We start from the raw sequence: 25,568 nt of genomic DNA on the forward strand, positions 1-25,568 counted from the left end.
ACATGAGTATTTATTCAATCAATAATTTTAATAAATAAATTATAGATTCGAATGAAAAAATACTAAAAATTGAAGTTCACGAGAAATTTTCAAAAGTTTTCTTGAACGCTTATTAATTAATTTGAATATAATTTATATATAACATTTCTATAATTTCCTCTTAACATTTTAGTTTCAGATAATTCGAATAGCATTCATACACTCGTACTAACAATACCTCATTACAAAACAAAATTTATCATTACTTTCATGAATTTCAAGTTGGATGTGAATTTCGAATCAAATTTAAACATTTACTTCAAAGTTGGTTTGTAAAAAATTTTCTCTTCTTACTTTTAACTATAAAATTAAGATATGTATAATTTAAACTAATGCGGTAACTGTTTGAATGTACGTCGAATACTTCCCAATATCCATGTGCTTATTATAATACCTTTTACAAAGAATGTTTCGAAAAGAAATTTTATGTTGTAGGACTTACGGAATGATTCCTTCTGCACCCAAGAAAGGTAGTATTTCAAAGGCATAACTGAATATACATGACGTTGAAATAGGTAATCTTCACATTAAACCATCGAAATTTGAATTTGAACGATCGAATCCATGAAAATTCACGAGGCTGCACGAAGTTAAACTTTATAGAACATGGACGCTAAAGTCAATTGAATTTTTATGTAAGATTATTAATCTACTTTTAAATTAACTGTAAATTCTAGAAAGTCATTTGCATTACATTATTCATAGCATAAGTCTTTCTTGCTACCAGGTAAATAAAAAAAAGTTATAAAACCGACTCATTAATAGCTTTCAAATATGTTTTATTTCAAAGATCAAAGTCTAAGGATGTTTGTGAAACATATGCAAGGCATGAAAAATAGGCCTTTTTTTCAATTCGGCAATCTCACAAAAATAATTGTATATCAGTGCTATTTCACATCAAAGTGAAATTAATCTACTAACCCTAGTGGTTTATTTAAAAAAACTCGCCATTAAACATTATTCTAATCAGTGCGTCAAGATAAAACTTTGGTATTTTTGTCCGCTAATTAACGACTTATCGAACATTATTTGGCTTGTATATAAAAATAGCGTGACATCTCTAATGCTGGACGGCGGCATGCTGATTCTCATTCGTTGACACTGTAGACGTAGGAGAATCGCTGATACTCTGTACTATGAGGTTCAGGCAGTCCAGACTGCTACCGGAGCTCTGCTCGTTTGTTGGATCGATTTTTTGATCGTAACCTGGAAAAAGAACATCATTTTTTACAACATCTTTTCGGCTAATCGTTAATACCCTTTTCGTAAGACTTGAACATAAAAGGTACGTTGTTGAAACCTACAACATAACTCAAATCTTCCGCGTAGCGTTCCACGACATATATTTTCCGCAGCGTCAATACAACAAATAAAAATTTCCAAACGCGACATCAATTTAGCGGCTCTTTTTTGTGTATCTCGCGCGGTCGTTAAATCCGAAATGGCGACTGGACGATGTAAAACATCGGCGCGTAATCGTCGACCTTTTAATTTTGCTATAGCTATACGTCAACGGCAGCAAACAGAGATGATCAAGCTTTTTCGTTTTATTGTGACGTTCAGCGGCAGAATGTTCGCAAGCGTATTATATATAGGCGTTCGGTTTTTGTATTTTAACGCTGGAATAAAAGTTTGAGCGCGCGCGTGCTTTAGATGCCCTGAAAAACTTTGCTTTCGAGCTTATCCGTGGTTTCTCACTGTATATATACATTGGACTTGATAGAAGTTTAATCCTTTTGTATGACAGGAGTTTCTGTTTCCGAAAATTTTTTTTACGTTTTTTCGCAGCGACCATGAATACCTTTAAAAGTGAACTAAAATTTAGATCACTGCGGATAATTTTTCCTCGGAAAAATTGAAATTAGTTGAAAAATATTGTATGATGCGATGAATTATCTGAAAAAGCTTGTATAATATTGAATTTTTGATACACAGTTGAACGTTCTCAATTGAAATATCAAAGGGTGGTGTGGAGAGTTCGCATTGCAGAAGTTTATTTATGTGGTTTAATAGAAGAGTGTTAAGGAACGGAAAGAAAAATCCGAATTATCGAAGAATTCAAATCCCAAAATTTTCAAATTTAACCAAGGCATTGAAAAACAATTCAGTAACAAGTCACCACTAAAAACAAAATGAGGAAGAAATGTGCCCATAAATCCCAAAATACCGCATCTTCACCGAGAGTGCAGTTGTAGGTATCAGCAACGTAGAATCACGTCTCTGCGACTGGCATGACGCGTCACTTATCCCATCAATCCTCCACAGCTCAAAATAAAGCAAAAGGAAAGAAAAGTTCGTCGTCGTCACGACTTGAGGATTAAAGCGAGCATAGAGAGAGAGTGGAGGACTTCCATGGCGGTAGGATCTAATCGACTCAATAAATCGTCCGTTCTAGTCGTAACATCTCGTAAAGTCGCTCACGCCTGTGTACACGAGTGCGCAAGCTAAAATAACATGGTCAAAACGTTATACGGAGAACCGTATTTATATTTATAAAAGCGCGCGCGGGCGACGTAACGTCGATATCCTTTCGTAGAACTGCCGAGAGAGAGAGAGAGAAAGAGACAGACAGACAGACAGAGACAGAGACAGAGAGACAGGCAGAAGGATTGCGTAATAAATCAGAGCTTGCGAGATGGCTATGCGATTTATTTGTGCTGTTAAAGCTATACTCGACACCAATGTAAACAGAGGGTACAGTTCTTTTCGAAATAACAATTGACGTGTCGATATAAAAAATAACGAACATCCCGCTACTGAAATCTCGCAATTAAGTTACTTTCCGGGCAAACGTGACGACGAGTAATCGCTCGGTCAACCAGAACGTTCGATATTTTACGCTGATACGCTGCAATACAAAGCGCATTTATTCGAAACAAACAGCGATTTATAAGCGCCCGCGCTAGTCGCAAAAGAGGGAAAAAAAGAAGAGGAAGACAAAGCGAAAACGAAACGAAAACTATGCGCGTGACTTTGAATCGTCAGTACGGTATATATCAGCAGATTCCGCGTGCGCGCCAAAAAATAAATAATAAACGGCGCGGGTGGTGTGTGTACGCACATATATATCGCACAGTTCGCGAAAACTACCCGCAGTCGCAATATTTCACCGCACGGCAGTGGCGGCAAGATAACTACTCCGTACAATATGTCGTATGCGTAAATGCTGCTACGCATCGTTAAATTAGACTTAGAATTGGCTACGGTTGCAATTATAGAACTTTCTGCATCTTAGATATAATAAAAAGAGTATGAGCGGGTGTACAAATGCGCCTATGAGATATCATTCGTTCCACGCTCCGATTCCTGCATACATCAGTTATGCGCATAGTTAAAGAGGTCCTCATATGTACGAGTGTGGGTGTGTGTGCGTGTGTATGAGCGTGCGTGGTCGCTAAAATAAAGCGTCGCGTGTGGCTCTTGGGGGGTCTCTCGCTACTCCAGGATATTTGTTTCCCGCTTTCAGCTACGCTGGATTACTTTAGGCTTATACTCGGTTGTACACTCGGAATCTTTTTCTTTTCTTCAATGGAATCTTGTTTGGAGGCCGTTTGTCACAAATTTACGTGGATAGCCTTTTATTTTGTTTTGATTTGTCAAACGGGAATGGCTCGTCCGTTTATCGAGTATAGCGATACTTTGACCGAAGGCCTATATTCATTATATAACGATTCATCAACGATTAGCTAAAATGACATTCTGAGTATTCGTGACATATCAGCTCCATTTAGAGTAAATACAAAATCAACAACAAGAAAAAAAACAAGCTTGCTCGACTCGATGATAATAAGAAAGCTTGTTTACACATCCCCCGTATTCGACATTAATTAAATGCAAATTAAGTCCAGGAATAGAAAGCCGCATCGCGGGGCGACAACCGACTCGCAACGAGTGGGCTCCAGCGTATAAAAGCAATTAATTACGCGCACGATCTTAAACGCGAAAGAGAAAGAGCGTCTCGTTTCTCTAAATTTTCATGAACTTTAGTCAACTCCACCAGTTTTCGCACGACTCTGAAGCTTTACAAACGTCAGACGGATTTTCACGCGAATTAGCGAGAAACAAATTGCTTTTTTATGTAGCCGCCACAATCCGAGAACGAGTCTTATAGATTCGCCGTTTAGCGTCGCGAATCGACAACTCAACCTCGTAGCACACGCCCGCGTAGGGTATTCAAAAAGAAGTCACTCGAATTGGGAAATCCATTCGTTTCGGCTGCGCACACGAAAATAAACAGGGAGAAGCTCGAAAGTGCGCTCGCGTTCTCGAATAAAATTCCATATCCCCCGGAACCTATAAATCATTCCGCTAGAGAGCTTTCACGGATAAACTTGCGAGAGACTTCCTTTACCGTCTTCTGCCGTGCGAACAACGTGCATCAGCCGATGTAAACACTCGGAGATCACCCAATTCCCTGTATGTATCCCTTTCGTGCCCCATCCTTTTTTTCGTCCAGATTGATTCGACTCCGGGGATCCGTGTCCGTTCCTTCTCTTTTCTTTTTCTTTCAGAAAGAGCGTCGTCGCGCTTAGCTGGCATCAAATATGCATCGTCCCGGTTAGACGAGTGGCTTTCATCGCGTGCGCACCGAGAATGAGAGAGAAGCGATTTCTGCGTCTTTTCTTTAAAAGCACCGACGAGCAGTAGAGAATGAGGTTGGCGCGCGCACTACACGCCAGTGGCCCGTTTTTGCCACGATTAAAAATAGGTTTGTCAACAGATGTTGCCATGGGAATTTTCGTCTTTTTTTTTTTCTTCTTGCGTCGGCGAAAGCCGCGAAAGTTGAAGGGTTTGCTGCACGAGAGATGACACTGTTTATCCACGTGATTGCAATAGTTTTAAGATGAAAAAAAAAATTCCAACACGCCTATCTACTGAGGGACAAATTGCTTTATAGTTGAGTCTTTTTGTAACAACCAAAACGTTTGTTAGTAAATAAATAAACATCATCTTCAATCTTAAATTTTAAAAGTTTCCACATTTCAAAAGAAATGTGCAGTACTCCACGTATGAACGTGTTTGGATGAAGTACAACGTTGACGAAAGCTATATCTCGCTGGAACTGTAAAGCTCGCACGACTAACAAGGCGGCGGCCGTGAAGAGAAATGAAAAGAAGCTACGTCTCGTATGCACAGGAGCTCGCGCACGCGACTAGTTGCAGTAGAAAAAAAAAAGATACATGCTGAAACAAATACAAAGCGGCATTGTTTAAGTAGCGGCGAAGCGCAAACGACGATGATTATTCTCGCATTCGGCGACATCTTGGGAAATGAAGGAAAAAGTCTCCCCGCGTGTCATATAACTCGGTGTCCGGGTTCCTTAGTCAAGAAGGATCGATTTTTCGCTCGAAACGAGGAAAATTCATCTCATTCTTTCTTTTATTTTTTTTTATGTTCAGTGCTTCAAGATAGATTACTAGTAGCACAGCTGACGCTAATGCGCCAAATTGGATATTTTCGACGGAGAGTTGACGGCGAGATTAATTGTCTTGATTGCGCTGCAGGATACTTGACGATCAGATGAGAAATGTTTGTTTTCTACTCACCCAAATTTTTTCATATTCAGCGTGAGCGTTTTTGATACATATTTTTAATTTTTCATTTGAATAGAAATTGAAATTTTTTAAGTCGCCGGACTTTTCTTTGGGGCAAAGTATGTCAGTTAAGAAGTTTTTCCTACGTTCATTTCAGCGTGTGAATAGCACAAGTTTCTTTTCAAACGACTGTACGTTCGTCATTTGGCATATTTTTCGTGAACTTCAGCGTAGATCTCTATTTTACTCGAACATTTTAGGTCAACATTGTAATGTAGAAATCGTTGAAGAGAAAGCAGATATTATGGGATATTTTGCAGATATAAAGTGCGTTCAAATTGGAAAAATGAGAATCAATATTTTCTATGAATTTTTCAAATTGCTCGGAACAACCTATCAAATTATAGAATAGGCAAACAATGTCGAAAGCACGGGATTTGCCGCAAAGTATGCTATTAGTCAATCAAAGACCACTTTGAACTTTGACTTTAACCACATGTTCCTCGAAAGTATTCGAAAACAACAGCACGCTTCTTTGACAGCACCGTCCGCGTCGTCGTTGACGCTAGGGCGACGAGCGAAAGCGTCACCACCACACTTCAAAGGCCAACGCTCATTGGTCAATCATGCAACTCAAATGAAAGAAAAAGCTAGAGCAACACCTACTGAAAAGCATACCCGCAGTCGTCGTTCCCAGATGAAAAGATGCGAGCGTACATGTCGCCATATAGGTTGGCCACGGGACATTAGCATGACGCATTGCTTCGCGACCGCGCGTGAATCGAAGCGCATGCTCGCTACGACCGTCAAAATAGCAAAAGATCGCACCGCACGTTTACGATTAAGCTTAATTAAGTCAAAAAGCCGAGCCTTGGTGTCATTTTTCATTTGAGGATTTATCTCGAGCGTGCGCGGAAAAGAACCGGTTAATTATTATATTATTAGATAACTGGATGGGATCTACTTCGAAATATTATCTCATAGCAATTCTACCAAAGTCTTCGGAAGAAAAAGCGACGATAATCTCATTACGTTAAGGGGGAGGGGGCAGCTGGTGTTCAATAGTCAAAATTGAGTGTTTTCTTAGTATATAAAAGCCGTCCTAAAAAGCCGTAGATATTGTCATAAGCTTTTTACATTTTATAGGACACGGTATGAGCTTTTATTATCTTGCTTGTGAGTATCAAAATCTAACTTAGCGGCTCTAGAAAATTCCTTTAATCGTAATATCTTGTTTTTTGAAAAAATTGACTTTACGACACCTTTCTGGATGTTAGAATGAACGAACGAAGAGTGAACGAATAAATTTTCAAAAAATTATTTTTTCATGTTTTTCGACCGTTCTTTTAAATTTTATTGAAAAAAGCAATTCATAATTTTGCTGAAACTGGTTGACAAACATGAAAAATAATTTTTTTGTTTAAATTGACTCCACTCATTCCATAATACAGCTTCTAACAAAGACAGCGAATTCTCCTAAAATTATTTCCATTCGCTCTAACGTCCAGAAAGACGTACCAGAGATAAACTTAATTTTTTCAAAAAATGAAATGTTACGATTAAAGGCACTTTCTAGGGCAGCTAAATAAGATTTTCGGACTTGTAAGAAAGAAAATGTAAGCTTACACCGAGTCCTTCAAGATGTAAAAAGTTTCGTGACGATTTTTTTCTAGGATGCCTTTTATACGCTAACAAAGAAAACATTCAATATTTACTATTTAATACCGGCTAGTCCCCTTACGATACTTAAGTCACCGCCTTCTCCAACAAGCGCTACTTGATCAAATATATCACAGCTGGAATAAAAAAAGAAGGTGATCCGACTCACGTCAAAATTGCTGCAGTTCCATTCATCATGGCTCTCGCGCAACTTCGTTCACGGTAATTAGCGTACTCGAGGATTAATCAAGCCAATATTTCAGAAAGAGATAAAAAAAGAGAAATCAGCAACGAGGAGGGTGAAAGGTGCTTCTTGTAATTAGTTCGATGTTCTTCTTTCTCCCTTCCATCGTGTCGACAGCTAAAATCTCGAGCTCGTACAAGCTGCTTTCCTCCCCTTTAATGAACTCCACGGTAGATGAAGAAAAAGAAGAGTTCATGGTCTTGGTCGAGCGCGCAATTACACAAACAGATTAATTTTGCGCGAGGAGCCTCCAGAGGGCCGAAAAAGTCTTTGCTCCTATCTCCGACACCCATTGAAATTCAGAATGCGAATCGGCCACAATGCAATTAAGGTTTGCCGCAATGGATACGGGGTGTGGCAGGGCGATGAACATTGCCAATGAAGTTTATCTTTGAAAATATGGAAAATGCTTTCTTCGTTTTCTAAGCCTTTGTTCTCGATGTTTGAATTTTTATAGTGGACAGTACCAGAACAATCGTCATAAAAAAGCTATTGAATTTTACGGTAATTCCTTTGATTTGCGTATAGATTAGCCTTCTGAAATTGGCATTGCTCGTTCGGTGGTTGATTAGAATTACGCACAGCAGTACTTCTCTTTTGTAGATTGGCCTTGGCAATTACAATACTCATTCACCGTTTGATTAGAACTTTAATAACGCGCATGAAGCTGCAGACGGATACGCGTTTGATTTTACGAGATCACAAAGTTGGACGATAACGAGAGCGTTAACAAACTGATGGCCAGGCGAGGATCACATAGCAGCGCACCAGCAGTATCAAATATTTCTGAAATCAACCCCTGATCGCGAACGAAATGCCGCCAAATAACAAGTCGAGAAGACAACCGGAGAGAAATACAGTTCTCAGAGCGAACAGCGACAACAGCCCGGGGGAAAGATAAGAAGAGCAGAGAGACGAAGCCGAATTCGTAGCCTCACGTACGAGGACACACGTAAAGTCACGCGAGTGGAGTAGAGATCCTCTTGACATTCCTTCCACACAGCTCGCGTGCGCGCGCGAGAAGTACGTGCGCGAAATAAACGCACGTGTGTACTGCTGCATAAGATCGGCCGTCGTCCAGAAACTCTCGTAAAGTACCGCAGTTGTAGTATTCATTCATTAACGTTAATTAATCCTAAAAGTAGACATATGTAAAGGGAGAGAGAGATGCATCGAGGCAAAAACGAGCAAAATGCATGATTTATTAATAGCGCTATATAGGATTCAGACTCGCGGGAGACTGCGGCGTTTTTCGCGGGCGGCTGATCGTTTTAATTGCATCATTTATTCCCGTCGCTGCGTCGGCTATACGCGACATACCCGCGTCAATATGACATGCTGATATAGCTTCATTAAATTTCATCGCGTCAGTTGCCAATGTCTATGTCGATTATCATTAATCGACAATGGGCAAAATTATATGTGTCGATCATAGTGTGTATGTTTACGCTCTTTCGGTTAAATAACGACGCTAATTAGGTGCTTGATTATTTTACGTAGAATTCGCTACTGGCTACGCAGTAGGGAATCAATTGAAACGTACAGAATGTTTTGTGAAAGCGGTTCGTTAGTTCTTATTGCGGAACGAAATGAGCATAACATGAGAGGATTTTAATAAGTTAGTTCGATATATATTTATTACTGTTTGACCGAATAGTAGAATGAATATTATTATTGTACCTTTGTCTTTGTACCGCGATTAAATATGTAATCAACCAAATCATTTCGGAGAGAGTAATATTTCTGTTTAAAATGTTTATTCTTACGACATTCAATCTTCCGTAAACGGAAAAAAAAATTGAGTAGCTTCATTTTCCATTAAGGAGATCTGAATTTTACAATGGAAGAGCAAAAATTCCATACAGCACGAACGAATATTAAAACTGACGTTTGAACACCGCTCAGCGCACTGAAAATTTGTGTCGCTTGAAATTAGTCATTTATTATTCATAACGTTAAGATTGAATAAAAGGCAAACTTGAATTATCACGGTGAATTAAAGTACAATTTTGAAGTGCAATATTCTCCAAAAGAAAAACTTGGAATCTCCAGTCCCATTTGAAAATTTGATCGTTGTTAAAAAAGAGTATGGTAAACAAAAAACAATGACAGGGTAAAACGAGGTCAATTGTATACCGTATAATTCACCAGTCGGCGAAACGTAGCAGCGTTTGCAAATAAAGCATTTTACACAAAATTAAACAGTAGCAGTCAGCAAGATATACATATATACATATCCGTAAATTTATCCGTCGGTTAACCTAGTTTCATAATGTTCGTTTGTAGTAACTGATTAATTCTGGCGTACGCATTACAAGGCACGTGCACTTACATCAGCCTCGATATCATATACGTCATCGCGCTCGACTAGTACAACAAAAGCCTTCCGACTAATCCAAGCGCCACACCACTGCCAACGGCATGTACTGTCGTCGATACTCTGGAACAATGCAGCAGCAGCGCGAAAGAGAGTCAGAGAAAAAAAAGAGAGCGTTCGGCAGACTTTACAATAGCGCGCGAGAACCATCAAATACAAGCCGCCAGCAAAGCTAGCATTGTGATACCACACGGCCAACACTTTATATTGTTCGCTTGACGAATTGTTGTGCGGCTTATCGGGTTTATCGGATGCTATATAACTCCTTTTTGCCCCCCCCCCTCTCTCTCTCTCTTTCTCTTTGTCACTGCTGGCCTTTTCTCACTTTTCACGCGAATGTATATTTCAATCGGAATCATTCGACCAGTAATTATCATTGCCGAATTAGACGCGAGTTAGTAATTATACCGAGCTTCAGATATTAACTACATAGAAATGCAAAATTTTCAAAAAATCACAAGGTTAATAACCACGAAAAAATCCTTCTATTCTAGCAGCGGTGACAATGCGAACGTAATTTTCAAGTGAACTTAGTGAATACAGCAATCACGGACTTGAGGGGAGAGGGGAGTTGAGTGGTTTTGTCGTGGCTCCTATATGCCGCCGGCTGTGACTATAACTTCTTGCCATCGTGCTCGAGGCGACTGACACACGGCATAGCACTACTAGCTTATAAGTAGTTGCTACGTACGTCTCTTCCTCATTCCAGCTACAAATTATTAAGGCGAAACTTCTTGTGAATATGTAATTAGCGAGACTCTATGTACCCGAAAGCTTCTGACAAAAACTTTCGTGCGCGAATTGTTAATTCCTATCTATCGAAATTAATGATAGTGTAATATCGTTAGATTTCTTTCCATTTTGTTGTTCATTGGTGAAATCTACCAAAATAGCAGATCACATATATTTGTGTTCTTTTTTTACTTTAAGCAATTTGAATCCTAAAAAAGGATTGTTTTGCAAATTTAGATTTTTGATTCGATGAGATAAAGCTTCTTTTTGTAAGTAATATAGTAACGTGAATGATAATTTTCTATATGGCGGTAAAAAAAATGAATTGTAGCTTTTTCTGAGAAAACTCATTTTTACGATTTTGTCAACTTAGTTATATTGATTTAGATGATTCATATCTGCGATTTGAACGTCCCAATATTGTTTAACCAAAGACGATTCTCGAACCCATTTAGCAGTCACTCTCTGTTTTTCAAGAGCTTTCCCCTGGCAAAGTATAGACAGCATGAGAGTCAGCCGGTCGCTCGTAAAATCAAGCAATGTGAGAAGGCAATCTCAGCTCTCTGTCGCGCGTATAAGCGGCAATCAGCTAGAAAGAGGAGAGGAAAAAAAGAGAGACCTGGAAAGCTCTCTCTCTCTCTCTCTCTCTCTCTCTCTTTCGGTCTTTCCATGCATAATTTAGACTATCGCGATGGAAGGTAAAGTAGAGAAAAAAAGAGGTTCCGTGGTCGTGCGTCTGATACGAGGTATCCATATCGTTCAGAGCAGCCAGCTTGCGAGCGACAGAAGCTACTACTACTGCATCTGCACGCTCTGCGTGTATACGTCTGGGCGATCGATTCTCTCTCCCGAATGACCCCGCCCGAACAAAACCGGAGCGCGCTAGAGCAGCCGAGATATTGCCTCTGCCCCGGCAAACTGACAAAGCTAAGAGGAGGTAAACAACGACTGATTTTAATTCTAAGGCTTGACTTTGTTCATGTAGATGAGTTGCGCGAGGTTTTTGATTTCCGCGTGCAAGATCGCCATTGCGATTAAAGCGAATCCTTCGCAGGATTATTAGTCTCCGGACTCGTGCTTTCCGCTGGTTATTGCTTGTGAATTGATTGCTTTCGGCTTAGACGTTGCCGCGACGATGCCACTGTCTTCAAGTTGTGCCGGTGCGTTGTATCGTCCGGACGACAACGTCTGCATAAGTGACTTGTCAAGGCTGCGGCAACGAATTAAATTGGCGATTGGCTTCTTTTTCAAATTACTCGCTTACGAAATTTATAGATTTTATCACTTTACTATACATCATTTCCCGTCTAAATGTGAGTAAACAAATATCTCGCGAAAATCTAACAAAATTAAACAATTAAAAAAAGGTATTTTTAATTTCCTCTTTCCAACTGAATGTAAAAGAACACTCAACATTCTGTGCAGTGAGTAATCAAATAAGTAGCGAATTTCCTGCGTTCTCGCAGCGCAGCGGTTCCGCGTTGGTGGCGGTGGCAGCCTTGAAGCGAATTTCCCAAAGAAAAGTTTTTACCCCGCCGCAAACTACACTTGCGCTCGGCATATATATAAAATAAAAGGGACGAAAGAGAACACGCGGAGGAAATATACGTAAGTGTGTGTATTCTTAAAAGAGATACAGCGAAAAGTATACACACAATATTCTTGAAAACTACAAGTTGTCGTAGCAAGTTACGTGGAAGTATCTTTAGCTTATGCATGTGGCCGTCGATCTTGTGTACCACAATCACAGAGTAAGAATTTTCGTATTCTTGTGTGCGACGTAGTAAGAGCAACTTTTTAATTTTATTAAGTCCTGCAAAGCTCTCGGAGGCTCTCGTGTATGCTTGGCTTAGGGCCGAGGATTCAGAGGATTCAGGCGTGAGAGATTCTGTTATCTGGGTCAGGTCGCCGAGTAGTAATAACGTTTTCTTTTTTCTCGTCACTAGCGTTCACAACGTTTCTCGCCACCCGGTTTGATTATCTCGTGGACTACAGCTATTTTTCTTTAATTAGAGCCAACGTTAAATAGTTTTGCTCGCGAAAAATCGAGGATCTCACCCCTACTCCATTTCAGATGCTGCTCGCTCTCTGTGGTTCTGTTATCGATTGTATTTTAATTAAAGTTTCTTTTCGTTGTAGATTTTCGCGGTTCAATTTTTGGTTAGCTCAAAACGTTTCCAAAAAGTCGCTGTTACTTTTAATAGATTGGCAATATCAAATAGAAGGCGATACTTGTATTTATCTCTCTTTTATTTTTTCACGAAATGAAAATCGAACGTATGTATCTAACTGTAACATATGTTATTTTTAGTAACGAATAATATTTTAGGAAAAATACTTCGATCAATTTTGTCAACGAATCATATGAGCATGACTGATTTAAATTCTACGTTTTGACAAAGTGTCAAATCTGAAGATTGTATACGCACTCTGCAAGATTACTTCTGCATTTCTGTTCCGTAAACGAAACTACATGCAGTAGACATGAAAATTCTTCGCCCAAATCCACAGATAAAAAGAAAAAGAAGAATCATGCTAGCGAAGACTTGCACGTCGAACTTTGAGAAAAACTTGCGTAATTCTCAAAGTGGATGGATAAAGATTTGTTGGCATTTTCCAGAATCCGATTCAATTATTCACTGCAGCAAAAAATAGGACCTCGATAATACCTACTTTAGTGTAGTACCTAATAGAAAAATCATGGACGGTAAAGTCAAGAATAAGAACAATAGGAAGTGAAGGAAATAACGTTTTGAAGATTAGCTATCGGTCGTTGCTGTGCAACGCGCTGGGCTATTACCGGATTGTACTGTGGCTTGAGAGAGAGAGAGAGAGAGAGAGAGAGAGAGAGAGAGAGAGGAAGGAGACACAAAAACGCGAGTAAAAAGTTGTTTCTCCCGAGCACTTTAGGCCTAAACAACAGCTTGGGATGTACTGGGTGTTGAGAAAATGTTCTGCGGTTGCCGTCGCCGCATTGGAACATTGGAAAAAGTGCTGGGCTACTCTGATGGGTTCGAACTTTTCTTTTCAAACGATCTTGTCGTTCAATTAGCTCTTATGACAATCAATCTAACTTACTATTTCACCAGCGATAGTTCGAGTCTCTATTAAAAAAAAACGCCTGATTGATGTAGAAATGTAGCAAGTATATTATGTAATTACGCTCGCTATGTGACGATGAATTTTTGTCTAGTTATAATGAAAATATAAGATTGAAAGTCTGACAATTACAAAATCTTGATTTTTAAAATTAACAGCATGACTATCTCTCTCGAAATAGGTTTTAGGAATTCGAATATGTTATTGAATTTTTTTGTTGTACTTTATGCATATCCTGTATTCCTAAGCATCCACGTAAAGCTCTAATTAATGAAAATATGAGTCTCTTTTCTTCATACAATTTGAGAAGTATAGATTTAGATTTCAATCATTCTTAATATTATGGCGAAGAAAAATCTCTTCGATGCTGATTCGCACAAATTTCAAGCACCGTCAACAGCAGTACAACTTGTCCATGGGGGAAATGTAACTTGCTGTGAGGTCTATGTATAGAATCCAGCTTATATGCGTTGTAGCGAAATAGCGCTTGCACGAGAGATGCCAGTCAGACTTGACAAAGCTCATTAATACTGATCTTCTTAATGTCCCTTTCGCCGTGTCTTGTCGCGCGGGCTACCAAGAAATCGAGATTACTACTCGGCGCTGGCAATAATCTATGGCCAGTCGACTTTGGCCAACTTTATTGGGAAATGGAGAGAGAGAAAGAGAGGGGGAGGGGGCTTGCTATTTTCGAGCGGAAGTCCACTTGATAGAAAAGGGGGAACCTCTCAGCTCTCGGATAATTTGTGGACGCGATCTTAATCTGGACATCGGTAAATCGATGACCGGAGGGATGAGCTTCCTTCCTAGCGTTAAGTCATGAATACGCGAATGCTCGATCGAAAACATGTTTTAATCACGTAAACAAAGGGCAACTTAAACAAATCTCAGAAGAAACAACGGAAGGTCGAGGTTAATATCGAGAAAACATTTTTCATACAATAATTGTAAGCGAATCAGCTAAAGAGTGTCGTTTGCGTTTAAAAAGTTCATTTTTCATGTTTCTTCCTCGCTTCCCTTCTTCACTTTAGATGCGTACACACATTTATACACGTACAAAAGCTTGACCTAAAAAATGAAATAGAGAAAGCAGTAAAAAAGACGCTCTTTTCACTCTCTCTCTCTCTCTCTCTCTCCCTCTCTCTCGGGCGTTTTTTTTTGTCGCAGCACTTTTTTTTCTGCTCGGTAAGCGTTCGCGTTCGCCTGACGTTTACAAGGATTTATAACCAGGCTCGTTAATCGGTGTTATACTCCAACTACGAGGTGACGAAAGGTCTTCGTTATACGAGGTCGTATATGCGTGAAGGGTACGGGTAGGTTGTAGAATGAAGAAAAAAGAACGACGAGTGAAATCATTCGATAATTATTGATAAGGTGATGCATGATGGATTTTTTTTTATACTTCGTGCGTAAGGCTCGACCTATCACGCGTAATCGGAGAACCGAGTGTGCTCGAAATCTCGCGTCGCACACGTTGTATCGAAAAATAAAGATCGATACTTGTGCGGGAAGTGATTTTATACTCGCGTGGACGTTTGCGTCTAAGCGAAGCGAGGATGAAAAAGCCACACGAGAATTAAATCGCTTTTTCGCACTAGTATCGAAATATACTTTTTTTTTGTGCCTGGATAAATAACACTTTGAAGTGGAAGATAAATCTTATTTTGGTTTCTATTTTAGAAAATACTTAGGCTTCCTGAAAACACCTCCCGCTGGTACTAATAGCTTATTTAGTATTTTTTCGAATAATTATATGAAATGTAATTTTCTTTATTCGTCTTTAGGTCAACAGCTTTTTAGCAAATGTCTAATCCAAACAAATCTTTAACTGTAACCAATGATAAAATTTGCCTAGAAATAAGAGAATTATACAGTCGACGATTCATGCGTCATTAATTAAAGGACCGCACGAGCCAAAATTGCATATATATAGTAATGAATGCGTATTTGCGTATACCTAAATAAGATTATCAAATAGGAACATTTAATAAGCAGTTTTATAAAAATTGCACTGTCGTATAACAATGAATCCTTCCTTCTTTCTCCCCAAAATAAAGTCAATGATAATATTTCCATACATAAATTGGCCACTCTAACGCAATTTTAATAAACCACTAAATTTTAATGAGAGAGAGAAAGAGAAAGAGAGAGAAAGCCAAATGCAGCCACTACCACAGCAATTGGGATGGAGCCAGAAAAAAGAGACGCAGCAGCGCGCGCATCACAGATACGATAACAATAACGAATATAAAGAATGATAATTGATATACGTTTTAATGGAATTTTAAGTATGAAAAAATGTTCTCTTTCTTTCACCCCGGATAAAGAAAGTTTCTTAATTTCAGAAAATTCGAGAGAAAAACATTCTTTCTCATAACTTCAGACTATGGAATCTCTTCATCCTTTGCCTTTCTAAAGAAGCAATTTTTGATCGTTATAAAAGTTTTTTAAAAAGAGGTATTTAGAACTATCCTACTTTGATGTAAAGTATCTTTTGATTATTACAAAGTCACTGTGTTGCTTCTCGATTTAAACAACTTTCACGCTCATTTTTCGGTTAGTTATACTGCGTATTTTTTATACGGAACAATAATTTTTTCGAATAACAAGAAAAAAATGAAAGAAAAAACTTGAAGTTAAGCAAAATCGCCGCACTCGATCGGATGGCAATAACATACGACTAAAACAAAAATTGAAGATAATGGAGGCAATAGCTGAAAAAGATCAGCTTGATAAAAGAGAGAGAGAGAGAGAGAGAGAGAGAGAGAGAGAGAGAGAAAGTTACAATACTATTATTATTTCATCAACGTAAAAGTGCAAGAAAAAAATCAGTAGACAACGCTTGAGATTAAAGTATACAAACTCTCGCATGGAAGGATGACTATGCCACGTAGTAAACACATAAATGATGAAAAGCGTTAGATTGGAATTCCGTACTCACCACCAATAGGTTGAAACCTAGCCAAAGGGTCGGAGAATTGGCGTAGTCTGTCAGTCACGTACTGCGGTGAGTCGGCACTCTGCAACAAAACACAGTCACGTGAAATATTCATTTCTATGTAGATTTCTTCCATTTTGTTTTATCAACGTAAAAAGAGCTCGATATTTTGCTTTGGACAGCAGCAAGTTTTTATCCGAGTGGAAGCGTTACCCCCCATGAGGAATTTCAATTTTCGATTATTAAAGGAGGCCAATTAATCCTTTGTGCTTTCGTGATTGCGGCTTTTCAATCTTGAAATTGCCTCTGATGTCAATAAATGTTAACGACTTTTCGATGGATATTTCTACGATTCAATTTTTTGCATTGCTCACATACATGAATCATCAGGTTTTTTTTCCAGATAACGTAATGTACCAAGTAATTTACTTTCAAGGACTTCACTAGCATATTCACTCCATTTCGAAAATGAAAACAAATAGCTGTTAAGTACTGTACAGCGCTCTGCAACTTGCAAACGAAGCGAAATTCATGTCTGCAGTTGCAGATCGATTTTTCAAGGAAGACTTAATGATAGAGAAAGAGAGCGAGAGAGAGAGAGAGAGACAGACAGACAGACAAACAGACAGAGAAGAGAGAAAGACAGAGACAGAGACAGATAGAGAGAAGCTCGTAATAGCATAACAAATTCTGTGGCCGAAGGTCAAGAATTCGAGTCACTACCTTTGCCGACGTATCAAAGCTGAGGATTATATGCAAAATTCGTGCGACACCAGGATTTGTGGCGAGATTTTACTCGTCACGCAGATAACTGTAATGAGGTTAGAGGTTATATGGGAAATGAAACACTATTTCGAGGGATATTTAAAACAATTATCATTCAAGAATTAGAGGAAAATTTTTTTAGAATATATATTACCAATATTATATGTTTCATATGTAAACTTCTATAAACAATATTTTAAATATTTCATAAATACAAATTGCGTGTTATCTTGGAGTTCAGTTTCATCACTTTACAAACAAACGAAAAAAAATGCGCATATGTTTCATGAAAAGAAATTAATATTAAGCTTAAATGTAAAAGTCATGAGTCCTATTAGCATACTCTTTGTCTGAGCATGTATTAATGAGCTTACAGCTACGAATAAATGAAGGTTATATCATGATTTTTCGCCATCCAATCTATACATTTTTACATTTTGATTATAATGTATATTGAAACGTATTATTTAATGTTTTCTGGACAGCAAATATAATCGTTCAAGGAAAATCATACGTACCTAACAAATCATATTCATTCGACTGGCAATTTGCTTTTAAACAAATGATTTAAGTCTCATACGAGGCTCGATTCATTTATTAATTCTAATTGTTCATATAAATCATTTCCCGAAAGGATGGAGTTTCGGGCGCGTCAGTAAGTGAAATGTGATAAAGTTTGTTCCAGCACGTGACCGCAAGTGCAGAAGCATCCGGTATCTTTGCGGTATCTGCTCTTAGCCCGATGTGCCAGAGTTACAAATTTCCAAGCAGGAGCAAATAGAAGTTTAGGTGGATGATAGTTCATGCATGTAACATCAACAATCATGGAAATTTAAATCCTTTCCAAATATGAATCTACAGATATCATTTTTATTAAAATAATAAGAGATTGCCGGTCAGAAAGAAATTCCTTTGGATGTTCTACATCAGGTGAGCGTAAATTTTAAGTCGATATAAAAAATGGTTTTTTTTATAATGGAAATGGTGAATAAATGAAAAGCTATGTCAAAATTTTATTCCCATTTTCAAAATATCCTGCCTGTGATAAAAGATAGAGAATTGAAATTCTAAACCAGCATCCATTTACAGAGCATTCAAAAAACAACTGGGAATCCCGCGTGTAACAACAATGTAATATTCCCCGAACGAGCGAAAGCGTCAAATTGTATACACAGCGCAGTTTATCAATAGGTCGGATCTCATCAACAGAGCGCGGGCGCGCCGATGGTATCAGGCTCCCAAAATCCGTCGGAAAATTTAGGACGACCGTAACAAGCCCTTCTATCTCCCTCCTACCTACCTAGTTACGCGCAAGCGTATCCTACTGCGCTATCCTGTACATTAGCGCATTATACACGGAAACTTCCATGCGCGCGCGCGAAAACTCGTCTCCACATACCTGTAAGCCGTGCACGCCTGGAATTGTTATAGTGCAATCCAATTGCGCTGCGCACGCAGAAATATGGCTGAAACTCGCACACAGCGGGCTGACCTCTTCCTCTGATCCCGTAATGTTAATGTATTTGCGGCGGAAAATGGATACAGCTAGTTTGCGCGAGATGCGATCTGTCGCTCTCTTGGCTTTAATTAAACTATTCAAATGGACAACTCCGCAAAACAATTGCGATTAACAGCTGAATTATATGATTATTGCTTTTTGCAAGGAAACATGGATCATTCTGTTACATTACTTTACATTGGGAGTGATCAACGTTGTTGATTTAAAGGACATGTTGAAAACTCAAAGTCGTTCACACATTTCTGGAAATATATGCTCACTAACTTTTACATTGGTTAGATAATTTCAATTGTGTTAAATGGTATACAATTGCACCACACGGCTTGTTTTATTTCTTGTTATAGAATCCAAGAAAGGATGAAAGCAAATATTCTGAAATAAAAATTTAACCGTATGTGTGTGTGTGTGTGTGTGTGTGTGTGTGTGTGTGTGTGTGTATATATATATATATATCGACTCGTCTGCCAACAAAAGCCTTTTCATTTGTATCTGCACTGCGTGCGGGAACATTATAACGTTCGGGAAATAACACACGCGAGCGCGACTCTCTGCCAAGCGGAGCTTTTGGCCGCATTCACACCTCCGACATTCTATATATTGCATTTGCATAAGCCGTTATTATTATCTCTTTCCACGCCGACGCTGTGCTTTCGTGTTATCCACGTATCGCTTATTACGTATGATTATAAAAAATGGACGTATTCCCGCGCGAGTTAAGAAAAAAGTAACATTTCTGCCAAAATTGCAAGTATTCGGAGAATCTCCGGCAGAAGGCGGCGTTCTCACTTTGTCTCTTATTGTAAAACTCAAAGAAAACATGCAGCGCGTGTAGCGTTTGCGGTCGTGTTCAAACTTCTTTTTTTGCATTGTTGTTTCTCGGTCGCATATAATCTCTCTGCGCGAGCATCGACTGCGCGTGACGTTTTCAATTTGTCATGTGCGCGATGGAGTGGCGGTGAGCTTTTATTGTTTTACCCTTTAGGACAAGCTAAATTATTGGATCGCATTAGCTGCAGCAAGAGACCAATTAAAATTTAATGTGTTGCGTTTGACTTTTCGTTATCCGTGCTCCTTCGCAGGTTCATATTTTTGCAGGATAAACTTTTTTGTTTAGCTTAACGAAGCGACTACTTTGTTGAAAATTAAATATTCAACTTGCGTTGTTAGCTATTCGTTTACAGAACTGCGGGGTGTTTTAATGATAACGAAACAAAAAAAGCAAATATTACTGCATTTTGTCTTATCGATGGATTGTTAGTTTTGAAATGGTGTAAAGACAAAAAATACATTCGACGCCGCGAAAAATACTATACGTAACAAACGTAAAAAATTACAAATTAGTAAATAAAATGTGAGGTTTGACAACAAAACTCGCTCGAGAATCAGAAAAATTAAATATTCGCACTAGCATTGATAAACGAGAGCGCGACTAATAGTGCCAGCCATTAGAATAAATTTCACACTTGAAGCTAATAACTTACAGAAAATAACGTGTCTGATAACAGCACGGGAGAGAGAAACGGATTTCTCCCTCTACCTCCTACTTTGGCTTTCTCACTCGTTCTCTCGACGCGCACACTGTGGCTGGCAATAAATTACCAAAGTCGGCTAAAATTATTTCCAGCAGTGCAGCGGCTGTGACCTTGCAGTTCGAGTGAGAAAATAAAAAGAAGGTGCGAAGAAGAAGAATAGCACATGGTGTTAGAAAGAGAGACGTTGGGAAGTTTAAAGCCGAAGATATTACTGACGCCGAAACTGACGTTAAGTGGAGTATAAACTAGACGTTTAGTGTTCGGCTGCAAATGCGAATCAGACATTTACGACGGCGAGAAGTAGTTTTTGACAACGTTAATTTGCATTTTTCTTTAAGCTGATTTAATAGCTAGCGACAATTTTCATCTCTGCACGAAAATGTTGTACTTGCTTACAAAGCAAAATTAATACTATTATTATTATTTGTTATTCGTACGATTTACTGCATTTGAGTTAGTTTAATTTTTTATTTTCCTTAGAAAAGACTGAATACATGTGGTTAACCTGCTAAAACCGAAATAAATGATCTGGTTTGTTTACCTAAAATTACAATCTATAATTTGAGAACCAGTGAAATGATTTCATTCGTAGTCGAACGATTTTCGAAATCGAATTGAAATGTAAATTATCGACCGAATAATCGAATTTTCATGTCTTCTACAATTTCCCCTCGTCATGTTCTTTATTTGCATACCAATGCAGTTGTTTATATTCAATCATCAATGTTCGTTTTCGTACAAATAAACATCAAGAGACGTTGAACATCAAATAAAAAAATATCAAAATACTAATTTCAGAAGTAATTGATCTCAGTTCCGCTGGAAGGCTAAAATACAATTAGTCACTCAATCAGCAGTAGTGAAGAATTGAACAGTTAGAACGTATCCTCTCTCGCAAATGGGTAGCTCGCGATCTTTATAGCTTAAATGGGTCAGACGTCGTGTGCTTGCAAGCATGTCAATGGAAATTTAAAATTTGGCCTCTCTCGCGCGTAATGAGCATTAATATTAGATAGCTATAGCAGGGCTGCACCAGCAGCAACAGCGGATCGTTATTGCGCTCTATCTAGCATCCCCCACATGTATGTAGAAAATTCCAGGATATTGAAAGGATTATACGGCCGAGCTATTGCATTCGAGTACATATATTGATGACCGTTACGTACATAGTAAAAAACGGATTACGCGTATACATTGGGTAGATGATGAATCATGAAAACATCGTTTCTTCTTTTTCCCTTTTTTCCCTAGTGTTTCTCTCGTGCTTTCCGTTCATGCACGCACGACGCAAGGCATAGTTTTTTTCGTTATAGACTTACCATATTTTCGAGGTTAGCCCTCTTGTGCGAGCTTGAGACTCGATTACCTCGCAGAAGGGTTTCCAAGCTCTCGATATATTCGATAGCGTTGCGCAGGATTTCGACCTTCGGCAAGCGCTGATTCGGATTATCGCTCGTCCGCCTTTTCAGCACTTCGAACGCTTCGTTTACCTTGAACAGGAATACGTTCGATCGAGTTTCATCTTGGTGAAAAATAAGTTCTGCGCTATACATACTCCCTCTTTGTTTCCGATATAAGCCACTGATATTTTCTACGTCTACTTTTTACTTTAGAGAACTTTTAGTTAGAAAAAGTTTTTTCGTAAATATTTGTTCTCTTTTTATTTTTTGGAAAGCTCGGTTTAGCGCGGTGAAAGTTTCATTCAAGTGTGATGATTAAGTAAATTTTAATTAGAACCTAAGCATTAGGCTACTGACCGATATTCTATGAGAATCCTTTCCAAAACTGTAGCTCTAAACCTGATTTATTGTGACTGAACAATTGTAAAAAGCCGAGTTCACTTGGTTAAAAATTGAACATTCTTTACCGTATATTTAAATTTCCACAGACTGCATAATTTTATTACAAATATTACGAAATTATTCCAATTGTAAATTGTCCAACGAACAACCAGTGCACGCTCACGGGCGGGCACATGTAATACCTTTCGCAGCCTGCGCCTCTCCCTCAAAGTGGCGGCCTTCCTGCGGTCGACGGTGACGGTTTTCTTTTTGCAAGCCTTGCACGCCCACAACAAACAGGTGCGCTGCTGCCCATGTTGGTGATGCTGATGGTGATCGTTATGAGCGTTTGCCAACACTCGACCATCCGCGCTAGCCGTGGTATGAGGAACGAGTCGCTCCTGTTCGCTGACGCTCGGACTACTACTACTCGTTGCTGAAGCGTCGGCCGACAGAACCGATGATTCGTCGTCGTCGTCGTCGTCGTCGTCGTCTACATCGTCCTCGTCGTCGTCCTCCGTGTCCGACAAGTAACGTGTACTTTGTGATCTGCGTTTGTAATGGATTAGGTTTGTAACGATAGATTGATAGAGGCGCGATAGTTGGGGTCGTAATGAGGACAACTGACAATGGCGTTATAAGCATACTGTAGTTGGTCGAAATTTTTCGGAAATGTTCGATTAATACACGTTTATTGAAAAACTTTGCATTCCAGCGTAAATTTATTCCGCTAGGACGTCGATAATCTGTCTAAATAATTCGCGTTACCGCACGAATCGGCAGAAGTCTGCAGGTGGCATGAAAAGCTTGATTTTGAAAACTGCCAGAGAATTTCCAACAAGTCTGACCGTCATATCCGTGCGTCCCGCAAGATTACAAATACCGGCATCGCGCTGTTGAAGACGTACGCCACTCGCGGAAAATGCAACTTGTATGCGAATTGAATATATCCAGCGGATCAAACATAAGAGGCCGGACTACAAACGTTTGAGGGATTATAGCCCAATAAATGAAAACAATTCTTAACCCAACGTGATAGTGCAGCGTTGTCGTTGAGGATTCAATGATACTCCTACTAGCAGAGACTGTCGTAAGTCCCGAGTCGTCCACTCGTCTATCTGCGGGTGATGCTGATAGTCTTGCCAGGTAGTCAGTTTCCATTGCTTCGGCGCCATTGCACGTTACGAGCTGCTGCTGCACCATTGTTGGAGAGTAACCTCGCTGCTGGCATATTCTCTGCGAGAAAAATAAGGTACGATGAGGAGATACTGTTCACTGCGCTTCCTGCCTCTCGCTATTTTGAACGGGGATTTTTCCCCTTTTACGGGAAACTGCGAAATAAATATCGAAAGAACTGAAATTGATTTTGTTGTAACTTCGAATCGGATTTTAAAATATCTATAGTAATATTAACCATCGGAAAAAAGTATGCTGAGTTAATTTACAACAGAAAAATTTAATATTGAATGTTTAATCTTTATATTAGAAAAGCCGGAAAGCCGTATAACAGTTTCGATGATGATATATCGATGCATTAAAAATGGCCATTGTATTATAGGTAAATTTTGTGATAGATTGTGTCAGCAACATTATGTCATTATTAGGAAAATGTCAGATGAAGCTTTGTAATCTACTGAATGCAGTGTGCAACAGCACAAGGTATCTCTCTCTCTCTCTCTCTCTCTCTCTCTCTCTCTCTCTCTCTCTTGGCTCTTATGGAATCGATCTCATCAGATATTGCACACATACGCACACTAAACCCCATTGTGGGAACCACGTGCATTCTAATTTTAAGTATATTGTATGCGTTAATGCTCTAATTTTCATCAAATTTTCAACGGAGAGGAAGAAAAATATTATAATCTGACTTTGGCGGATATAAGGTTTCGTTGAAACGCTTGATATTGAATTTCCAATCAGACTGAGCTGTGCCTTCGGGGATTGAAATACTTTTAGTCCTAATGCGGACCAGACATCATACATATTTTATGACAAATTTGCATTTTAAATTTTCTTCATCGCCCCCTTATATAGAGTTTATGTTTTACTTCGCCCATTCATTCTTGCCGCGAAGCGTACTTTTTTTACTTGATTGAATACTTCGAATTCCCCAAATTGCTCATGAATATTTTTAACATTACTTCACGATGTAATATTATAACATTTTCACTTTCTTTTTAAAATCATAACTCATGAGCTATAAAATACCGTAGTTTTTCCGTGACAAGTATTTATTTTTTTCCATTTGAAAATATTTGCAATTGATTAATTTTCATGAAAATGTTTTTAATACTATTTTACGCTGTTATAACCTTCCAACAAAACTATTGTCATATATTTACTTGTCTAAGTTACAACTTGCGAACTACTATAACGCGTACTACGATACTCATCACGCGTTCAGTTTACCTAGTGTTAAAATAAGAAATCAGAAAATTTTTATTCCTTATTCAATTTGCGCTCGACATAAAATATATGATGTCCCTGCGTACTAGATAGCAACCAGCGTATAGAATATACTAACATTGTGTTGCTGCTGATGATAGCGAATAAGCCTAGGTGATCGCGTGGAGCGAGTTGCAGGCTGATCGGCTTGACGATTTACCACAGGCTGATGCGTTGCCGTTGCAGGCTGTCGCTGCTGTTGCTGATGATGCTCCGGATAACCGTACTGCAGGTAAGCTCCCATCTCCGACATCAAAGTCATCATTTCCGCCTTATCGCAAGTGAGTTCACAGCTCTATGCTTCGCTAAGCTTTATGTATATCGCGTGTCTGTTTGATTACCGTTACTACCAACTTGAAGACATTTGTTAAGCTATCGAGAGCACAATGTTCACTGAAATGCTTCATAATACTTCACAACGTACATTATCACACTTCGCTAACCACAAAAGATACATTTGCTATTTGAACCGCGATGCCGTGTCCTTGGACGATGTCGATCAATCGCCGTACAGCCGCGCACGAGGAAAGCGCAACACGGTCGGGGGTCAGAGTGCCGAGTGTGCCTTGCGAGTGTCTGTGCGTCTCTTTACAACGGTGCCGCGCGCGCGACGTCTTCCTCGTTTTCTTCGTTTTTCCGGCCTGTGTCGTTCTTATCCCTACGCACACGTTCAAACGCTAAGAGGGGCGCGCGTGACAGTGACGGAAATACTGATTCGCCGGGGCGCTGGACCGACTCTCTCTCTCTCTTTCTATCTCTCTCTCTCTCTCCTCCTCCTACTTTACGCCTCGGTTCTGCTGCCGCTATATTTCTCGCGGGCGCAGAATTAATTCTGGCTAGAAAGAGCAAGAGAGAGCGAGAGAGAGAGAGAGAGAGAGAGAGAGAGAGAGGGAGGGAGATAGTG

General features: G+C 39.2%; 1 protein-coding gene across 2 annotated transcripts; it reads right to left on the minus strand.

Annotated features, from left to right (window-relative positions):
* Positions 1-821: 821 nt before the first annotated feature.
* Positions 822-25,349, minus strand: LOC131670668 (myogenic factor 5). Of its 2 annotated transcripts, none has more exons than XM_058946453.1 (6): positions 24,825-25,349; positions 23,247-23,455; positions 22,423-22,768; positions 21,758-21,928; positions 16,626-16,704; positions 822-1,245 (listed from the first exon to the last, which is right to left on the minus strand). In XM_058946453.1, exons 1-6 carry the CDS (start codon positions 24,927-24,929, stop codon positions 1,100-1,102), a joined length of 1,056 nt encoding a protein of 351 aa, XP_058802436.1. In that variant the 5' UTR covers positions 24,930-25,349; the 3' UTR covers positions 822-1,099. The 2 variants fall into 2 exon arrangements, with proteins under 2 accessions (XP_058802436.1, XP_058802435.1); XM_058946452.1 differs by having other exon boundaries at positions 24,744-25,349.
* Between the last annotated feature and the right edge of the window lie 219 nt (positions 25,350-25,568).

This window comes from Phymastichus coffea, unplaced genomic scaffold, assembly GCF_024137745.1.
Source record: "Phymastichus coffea isolate CEN01 unplaced genomic scaffold, Cenicafe_Pcof_1.1 PCOF00113, whole genome shotgun sequence".
In the NCBI taxonomy this organism is placed as follows: domain Eukaryota; kingdom Metazoa; phylum Arthropoda; class Insecta; order Hymenoptera; family Eulophidae; genus Phymastichus; species Phymastichus coffea.